The 9,401-nt window shown below is 37.4% G+C and overlaps 1 protein-coding gene across 4 annotated transcripts; it reads right to left on the bottom strand.

Annotated features, from left to right (window-relative positions):
* Window positions 1-6,372: 6,372 nt before the first annotated feature.
* On the bottom strand, window positions 6,373-9,144 carry LOC139866396 (uncharacterized). 4 transcript variants are annotated; one of them, XM_071854627.1, is made up of 3 exons: window positions 8,233-9,144; window positions 6,988-7,085; window positions 6,373-6,906 (listed from the first exon to the last, which is right to left on the bottom strand). In XM_071854627.1, exon 1 carries the CDS (start codon window positions 9,110-9,112, stop codon window positions 8,246-8,248), a length of 867 nt encoding a protein of 288 aa, XP_071710728.1. In that variant the 5' UTR covers window positions 9,113-9,144; the 3' UTR covers window positions 6,373-6,906; window positions 6,988-7,085; window positions 8,233-8,245. The 4 variants fall into 4 exon arrangements, with proteins under 4 accessions (XP_071710728.1, XP_071710729.1, XP_071710730.1 ...); XM_071854628.1 differs by having other exon boundaries at window positions 6,373-6,901; XM_071854629.1 differs by having other exon boundaries at window positions 6,988-7,063.
* Window positions 9,145-9,401: the final 257 nt, after the last annotated feature.

Raw genomic sequence — 9,401 nt, 5'->3', positions numbered from 1 at the left:
AATGTTACTTTAATTGATTTTTGTGAAGAATCTGGAATTGGTCAAAACTTCTCTGCTGTAAGAACTCCTCAACAGAATGGAGTTGCTGAAAGAAGAAACAGAACCCTTATTGAAGCAGCTAGAACTATGCTATGTCAATCGAATGTAGCTTTAAGGTTCTGGGCTGAAGCTGTAAACACAGCATGTTACACTCAAAATAGGTCACTGATTGTGAAGAAACATGGTAAAACTCCTTATGAGTTATATCACAAAAAGGTGCCTACTATTCATTATTTTCAAGTTTTTGGGTGTAAGTGCTACATTTTAAATCAAAGAGATCAGCTTGATAAGATGAAGCCAAAGTCTGATGAAGGTATTTTTATGGGATATTCTTCTGTATCTAAAGCTTATAGAGTTTACAATCAGAGGAGAATGAAGATTGAAGAATCTATCAATGTTTCTTTTGATGAAAGCTCCTTAGAAATGGATCAATCATCCAATTCTGAGAATTCTGCACTTGAAGAAATGTCTAAGTTAATTTCAGAGAACATTGTTCAGACTCTGGATTCAGAGTCTGAGTCTGATGAACAGTGGTCAGACTCTAAAAATATTATTGCTGAAGGTGTTCATACAGAAGAATCTACACAAGAAGAAGAGATTGTTGTTAATCAAGAGTGTGGCCAATCATCAGATACCACCTCAGATCCCATTGTACCTATCAGAAGATCTTCAAGAAGCATAGTTCATCCAAAGCATCTTGATGATTATGTTGTGGATACTACAGGGTTACCCAAGACTAGTTCTTCTAATCAGGCTGCTGTGTCTGAATCTGCCATAGCTAATTTCTGTTTGTTTTCAAGTTTTCTTTCACTTATTGAGCCTAAGAAGATTGATGAGGCACTAGGTGATGATGACTGGAATGAGGCTATGACTGAAGAACTTACAGAGTTTGAAAGGAATGAAGTATGGGAATTGGTTCCAAAGCCTGATGATAAAACTATCATTGGCACAAAATGGGTATTCAGGAACAAGGTGGATAAAGATGGTATTGTTATCAGAAATAAGGCAAGGTTGGTTGCTCAAGGGTACAGGCAAGAAGAAGGGATAGATTATGATGAGACTTTTGCTCCTGTGGCTAGAATTGAAGCTATCAGATTGTTTTTGTCTCATGCTGCTCACAAAGGGTTTAAGGTATCTCAAATGGATGTGAAGAGTGCTTTCTTGAATGGAGTTTTGCAAGAAGAGGTGTATGTGAAACAACCTCCTGGTTATGTAAGTAAGAAATTTCCAAAACATGTTTACAAATTGAAAAAGGCATTGTATGGTCTGAAGCAAGCTCCAAGAGCCTGGTATGATACCTTGTCAACATTTCTTCTAGAAAATAATTTTTCCAGAGGAGCTATTGACAAGACTTTGTTTGTCAAAAAGGACAAAGGTGATGTGCTACTTGTTCAAATTTATGTAGATGACATTATATTTGGGTCTACTAATCCTAACTTGGGAAAATGGTTTTCTGATATTATGTCAAAAGAGTATAGAATGAGTAATTTGTGTACATTAAACTATTTTCTTGGGTTGCAAATAAAACAAAGTTCTGAGGGTATTTTTATAAACCAGAGTAACTATATTGCTAACATGTTAGACAAATATGGTTTCAAAAATTGTTCTTCTATAAGAACACCAATGAGCATTTCTGAAAAACTTGATAAGGATGAGTCTGGTAAACCCACTTGTCAATCAACCTATAGAGGTTTGATTGGATCTTTGTTATACTTAACTGCAAGTAGACCTGATATAATGTTTGCTACATGTCTTTGTGCACGTTACCAATCTGACCCTAAGGAGTCTCATTACAAAGCTGTGAAAAGGATTTTTAGGTACTTAAAAGGTACCCCTAACCTGGGTCTTTGGTATCCCAAAGACTCAGGGTTTGATCTAATTGGTTACACAGATGCAGACTATGCAGGTTGCAAGTTAGACAGGAAAAGCACTTCTGGTGGATGTCAATTGTTAGGTGGAAAACTGGTTAGCTGGTCTAGTAAGAAGCAAAACTCTGTTGCTACTTCTACAGCAGAAGCTGAATATGTTGCTGCAGGAAGCTGCTGTGCTCAATTACTTTGGATGCAACATCAACTTTTGGATTTTGGGTTGACATTGTCCAACACTCCAATCATGTGTGACAATGAGAGTGCAATTGCTATTACTGAGAATCCAGTGTTTCACTCAAGAACAAAGCACATTGAAATCAGACATCATTTTATAAGGGATTGTGTTGAAAAGGGCAAAGTGTATTTGAAGCATATTGGTACAAAGGATCAATTGGCAGATATTTTTACTAAGGCACTTAATGAAGAAAGGCATTTTTATCTTCTTGGACAACTTGGAATGTTAAATCCATCTAGTGAAATGTTGTCTAGTGATGACTCTTCCGGAGTCTGATGTTTTAATGAGTCTGGATGAGGTAATGCTATTTCAGAGTCTGAGATGGTGTGACTCTGGTGTATTTTTGATGTAATTTTGTGTAAATTATTTTCTATCTTGAGTCAAATAAAGTTTTTTTTTCTTGTTCTGTTTTAGGTAAGTTTATTTTTCTTTATTCTATTTCTTATAATAAAAGGGTCAAAACTGTAACTTTTTGAGGAGGTAAATGGTAAAATTTTTGGCGGTGTCAGAATTATTTAATAGGGTTTAAATTTTAAATTTTTTTTTTTTCAAATCAGTCGATCATCTCAAAACCCTCATCTGTTTTTCGAAATTCTCTTGCGATTACAATGGCGAACATGAAATTCATCCCTTTTGTTCTGGAACCAACTGAAAGGATGCATCGAGCAAAGGATTTTAGAGGTAATAAGGAGGTACAGGTATCGGTGAACAATAGGGTAGCTTGTGGTAGAATTCCAGAAGGGTTTGCTAATGAGGGATATGAGGAATTGATGCTGTTTATGAGGAATCATCCTTTGAAGGATGCCTTCTTTAAGACAACGGTGATGTATCCTGAGATGCTGGCTGAGTTCTGGTACACTTGTAATGGGAACAGAGAAGCAAGGTCAATTACTGGTACTTACAGGAATGGTAACAACACCTTAACAATTACTGAAAATCATTTAAGGGCTGCTTTAAACCTTCCTTTTAATGAGAATTTTGTTCGAACAGCAGCAAAATCTGCTGTACGAAATTGTTTTAACCTAGTTGGTCAGCCCTTAACCAATTCTAGTGTCAAAATCAGTATGTTCAGTCCAAGGTGGATGTTTCTATTGTCAAATATAATCAGAAGTTTGAGTTTTAAATGTGGGAGTCTAACTGAAATAAATGATTTTGAGGCTCATATTTTTGATGCCATGGTAACAGGGAGAAATATAGACTTTGCACGTCTGTATTTTAATGAACTCTTAGTGCTTACTGAAAAACCTTTAAGAGATCACAATGTGCCATTCATAAGATTTATGAGTCTAATGTTTGAACAAGCAATGACACCAATTTTGTACAATGGTTTGCAAACTTTTAATGTCTATGAGTACAGGTATTTACCTGAATGCAGTGTCAAAATGTTTCATAGGCACATTGATGATGGTCAAGAAGTCCCTCTTACAGCTGCTATGATGCATTGGGTCAATTTGGGCCGTGCAGACCAACCTGCAGATCCTGAGCAATCAGAATCTGAAGGGGCATCTTCTTCAGGATCTGAGCAATCAGAATCTGAAGAAGGTCACAACAATGGTCAACAACATTCAACAGAATCTGAACATTCAGTTTCTACCCCCCCAATTACTCCACCCCATATTGTCAATCAAACAGAGCAGGCTGAAGATATGGTTGAAGAAACACCACTTCAATCTAACCCATCTTCACCCACTGCTACTGAGCAAATATCTTCATCAAACAACCTTATGAACTCACCAGTTCATACAGAGAATACCACCATACTTGAACCCTTAGATGATTCAGCACCTGTGAATTCACCATTACAATTCACTAGGCAAGATGGTGCTAGTACTGTTTCTTCACCTCTGCTAGAGGTTGTTGCAAGCAGTGCTTTGACCTTAACCAAACCTGATAGGTTAATTAACTTGGATACCCACATTACAGTTACTGATGCAACCCCCTCAGTTAACTTACAAACAGAGGTCCCAATCCTGGACTCATCAAACCAAATTCAACAACCTACTGAAATGGCCAAACCTACTTCTACCTCAGACTTAAGTCTGTCACTACCTTTCCAGAGCATGTCATCCTTACACACTCTTGCACAGGCTGCCAATGCCACACTCATGTCACAGGGTGTGGTACAGGCCTCAACACCTTCTTTATCCAAGGATTGCTTTTCTTCACAACAGGAAAGTCATGAGGATATACCAACCATACCCACATCTATTGACACTGCAGGTCAGACTGGGGCACCAGTTGAATTGGTTGGCTTGAATAAGGCTTTGACTAATTTGACTAAGAAGTTTGATGACAAACTATCTGTTGTGCAGTCTGATCTTTCTAAAAACTTTAATAATAATTTTGTTTCAAAATCAGAGTTGATGGAGGTGAGGAGGTTGGTTGGGGAGTTGCAGGGTGGTGCTGGTAATTCAAATTCTGTGGTGATGTTTAATGACAGGTTGGATGTATTGGAAAAGAAAGTTGATGGGGTAGAAAGTTGTTTTACAGGGTTTGCTTCTGATTTGGTTACTTTAAAAAATCAACAAGTTGAAATCTGGGAAATCATATCTTCTCTTCAGGTGGATGATGTCAAAAAGGGGGAGAAAAGAAAGAGAGTTGATGATGCAGAGGTTGCTGGTGATAAGAATAAGAGAGCTGCTGTTGAGGGGGAGAATCAAATTGAGGGGGAGCACATTGTTGTTGATGAGGTTGTGGTTTCAGAAAATGTGGTTGAGAATGTTACTGTTGGTGATGAAATTGTTGCTGGTGGTGTTAAGGATAAGGGTAAAAATGTTGCAGCTGTTGGTGAGATGATTGCAGAATCTGCTGGTGATATTTCTGAAAATCCTGCGGTCTTGAATGATCTGAGAGCTAAGTTGAATAAAAGGTTTAGATTTAGAAGGTATGAAGGAGAAGTGTTGAAGGTTGAAATTGATAGGACTGAGTATGATGGAGTGTGTTTGTTTCTGACTTTATCTCATGCTTCTGATAAAAGATTAAGGGTGAAGTTGAATCAAATATTGAGGTTAGGATTTTGTGAATGGAGAGGAATTGCATTTGGTTTGAGAGGTTGTGAAGGTGACAGGGTGATTTTAAGTGAGGTGTTTAAGAGGATTTTTATGTTTGTGCATCTGGTGTTTGAAGAAGGGTTTATTAGTTTGAAGGATTATGAAGTTTTCTGTGAAGCCTTTAATTTGAGAAAGAAAGAAAGAAGGGTCAAGAGGATAGTTGATACATATGCTGTTCCTGAACATATGGAGTTTATAGATGATTTTTATGTTGAGTATTTGGATGCATTGCTGGTTAAAACTTCTAATGGAAGGAGAATGTTGATTAGAGTGGATCAGTTTGAGGATGCTAATATTGAGCTGCTATTAAGTTTGATGACAAGGTGTGAATCTCTGCAGACCTTACCTTTTCGAAGAAAGTTGTTGATGCACTTGTACAGCAAGATCAGTATGATGAAGAAGATCTCACACATGAAGCATAAGTGCAAGCTGATTGAAAGAGAGGTCAAGAAGTTGATGGGTTAGTAGCTTGAATTGTTTTGACATCATCAGATAGGGGGAGATTGTTGGGAAAGTTAATCTGATGAGTCAAAGTATTTTGCAGATTTTAGAGTCTGATGATGTTAGAGTCTGAGGAGCAGATGATGTTAGAGTCTGAAGTTTTCAAAAGTCAACTGCCGAATGATTTCTTGTTGATAAAGCCATTTGAAGATTCTGGAAGATCTCTTTTATATTTAGAAGATATATGATGATGCGTTTTTGTGTTTATCTTCCAGAATTAATCTCCTTAAGTTTAGCTTTGATCCTTGTATATCTTTTCCTATTTTGTAGAGTAGTTTGTTAAGAAACCAAATCTGGAAGATTTGGTTCTTCTTGTATAAATACACGTTTATGTTTGCAGTTTTTATATGTATATCAAAAACACGATTGTGCTTAATATATTATTGGTTTTCTTCTAATTCGTGTTCTCTTAATTTTCTGCACTTTAATTCCTATTGTTTGTGTGAAATTAAGAGTCTGGTGTTCATAGTTGAATTACTGTGAACTAATAACGATTATAAAGACTAATGATACAATATTTAACTAACTTTATGAAGACTATTATAGGTTTCTAATCAAGACTAATGATTTTGTACAAACATTAATCAAATGTCTATTATAGGTTTATTAACATGAATATCAATCACACTTTTAGTTTAGAAACGATTTGACAGACAAATTCAGATATCCAAAAGCCAAACTACGCTATCCAATTCATCCTCTTTAAATGGAGCACACTGTTCCAAGGAATCTATATAGAAGACAATAAGAAAATTGATCATCTACATAGGCATGTATATGAATATTTTAAGTGCAAAAGGCAAAGCCAAAACAAGTACAATCAAAGATGCGCGAGTAAACAAGAACTGCGCAAAATATTTTAAGTCATTGCGGAAGCCCGCATAAAGTCAAGATTGTGAAAGTGTCCCGCAGAAACACTGCGGATTAATAAAGTGTGCGGAAACATTGAATCCGCGAAGATTCCAAATCTATTAGAGCTTGGCTTCTCATGTTAGGTTGTTGATTTTGTGCAATTGCTCTGGCCTTTGTGATTCACTCGTGACTTTGCCCGAGGAGTTATCATAACTTGGCTAAGGTAATTAGATCAAGACCGGGACATGATGATTGATCACTTGATGCTAAGTGAAAGACGATCATAAGGTCCCATAAATATTATCAACACCATGTTCCACCACACATTGCACTCAATTCTTTAATTAGATTAACCTCTAATCTAGGATTGATCAAAAATATTAGTCAATAAATAAAGATTCAGTGCAACATACAAATACAAATATATTTTCGAATCACTTACTTTCGTGTCAATCTCGTGTTGCTCAAACGGTTTAATTGATGCATCCATTTCATCATATAGTACCGGCAGTCCCAATCTTTTGATGTTAACACCACATGCTAAAGATAAGGTTCAACAATAGAAAATGTGATATGAATGATTCATATGCAAGGTTATGAAATTGTTGTCAAATTTTGTGCTCACTCTTGTTTCTGAGTGGAAACTACAAGTTAATTCATATCTATACCATCTCAAGGTTATGTATTTGTTACTATGGAAGAACGAGAACTCATCTTTGGGTTGTTTGAGTCACACTTGGTGATTTGGGCTGATTTGGGCTCCATTATGTAACTAGAAACTTACCTAGCTAAAAAGGTTTTGGGAAAAAATATAGATTTCAATACATAGATCACACTGACGGACCTCAATGGGGCGTCAGTCAGTTCCGTCAGTTGGATTTTCGAAGCAAAATCAAACTTTCCACTTTTGGTTTCGTCCAATTAGATTTTTTTCTGATTTAATTAATATATATTTATTATTATTAATTAATTTTTTTCACCCTATTTTCAATCAGTGTTACCACATCATCATACTCAATATTTAACACAAAAAACTAACACAACGGTTAAAAAATGGCAGCGTCTAATTACAGTCAGTTAACACTTTTTTGCTAAACTGCCCGTGATATCATCGCCACGGTTAGGAATGGTCTTACAACACCATTCACAACTATGACATACTTTTTCACCAGAATGTCATATCAGTGCCACATCATAACTTCTTTACTGGCACTAACTTTGGACTAATCACTCCCAATCATCACACATTTCTTCAAAACAACTTAACCCAATAAATTAATTTACTTATGTTAAAGCAAAATGTGGAGCATGTTTATTCAAAGCTTCGCGCTGGAATGTGTTGAAATAGGACGAAGAACAGGGCGAATATCATGAAGACCACGAAGGCTAGATGAGGGCTAGCCAATGGAACCCTCATGAGGGCTAAGGGAGGGAGGAGGATTGGGAATGGTCTAAAAGGATCGAAAGATACTTGTAGAACTGTTTTCAATAATTACAAGTATCATCATGTATATTGGTAAATGAACTTTATCTTAATACTCTCAAATCTTAACGCATAATTTTTTAATTTCTATTATACCTGCACCTCGCATGTTTAAGTTGTGCTTTATCATTACATCATCATTAGTACAAGATAATCATATTATGCCTAATATTACACAAAATAGTAGTACTAGAAAACACTAACCTTTGATTAGTTACTAATTACGATCCCAAAAATGAGCAAGAGCATCAACAACACCCTCAAAACTACCAAACTTAGAACCCACCACATCCACAGCCACCCCAAGACTCTCAGCTCCGGCCGCCGTCACCGGTCCATGCGCCGCCACCACCATCCCCGGATTCCTCTTCACAACATCCTCCCAATCCAACCCCATCGCCTTCAAACTCTTCAACATCCCTTCCACTTCACCCGTACTAGTAAACACCACCGCATCCACCGCACACCCACCGTCTCCCACCACCGCCGCTGCACACTCCTCCCCTAACCACCGTGTTTCATACGCATCCACCCTCACCACCACCCACCCATTCAACCCCAAATCCCTTATAAAATTCGGAACCACCACCGGTTCTTCCAACCCCACCACCAACGGCACCGGACACATCACTTTCCGACCAAACCCCAATCCAAGTGCCTCCACCATCCCCGACGGCGTTGAAACTTCCGGCACCAGAATCTTAACCTTGTCATTTTTGGCGCAAAGTTTGTCAACGAAATTAGTGTCGTTGATTAACAGAGAGTCGTTTCCCAGAGCACAAACGGTGAGTTGTTGTTCGTTGTGGTGGTCATACGGTGGAGAATTGAGGTGGGATAAGGCGTCGGAGAATGCGGAGATACCTGAACGTGAAGTGAAAGCGATGGCGGAGAATTGGTTGAGAAGTGAGAGGTGATGAAGGAGTGAGGAATTGGTGATGGTTGTGGGTTTGGTTGTGATGCTGGGGCACCATATTGGGGTCCAACCTTTGCGGTGGATGAGTGGTGATAGACGGACGGCGTAAGTTTCCGGTGTGGTGAAGGCGATCAGGCGGTGGTCGTTGACTATGTTGGGAGCTGCCTTCATTTCTGAACTTTGTTATTGGATTCAGGTTAATCCTTATCATTTGTGTACCTTTTTCGAATAAAATATAATGGAGTATTATTGTTACTGTATAATAATATTAATATAAAATAGAGTGATGGTATTTACACTATTAAATTTAATTATGGGGATAATTCTCACACACACTTTTTTGATCCTCACACACCAATAGAGTATTATTAGAAGAGTAAAAGGTTAAAATAGGTGTGTGAGAATCAAAAAATTGTGTGTGAGAATCACCCTTTAATTATACATAATTAAATATATTTAA

This window comes from Rutidosis leptorrhynchoides, chromosome 9 (assembly GCF_046630445.1).
Source record: "Rutidosis leptorrhynchoides isolate AG116_Rl617_1_P2 chromosome 9, CSIRO_AGI_Rlap_v1, whole genome shotgun sequence".
Lineage (NCBI taxonomy): Eukaryota > Viridiplantae > Streptophyta > Magnoliopsida > Asterales > Asteraceae > Rutidosis > Rutidosis leptorrhynchoides.
This window is presented reverse-complemented; position numbering and strand designations above follow the sequence as displayed.

What these genes read in the sequence shown, in the direction of transcription:
- LOC139866396 (XM_071854626.1), bottom strand. Translation starts at nt 9,112, where the DNA reads ATGAAGGCAGCTCCCAACATAGTCAACGACCACCGCCTGATCGCCTTC.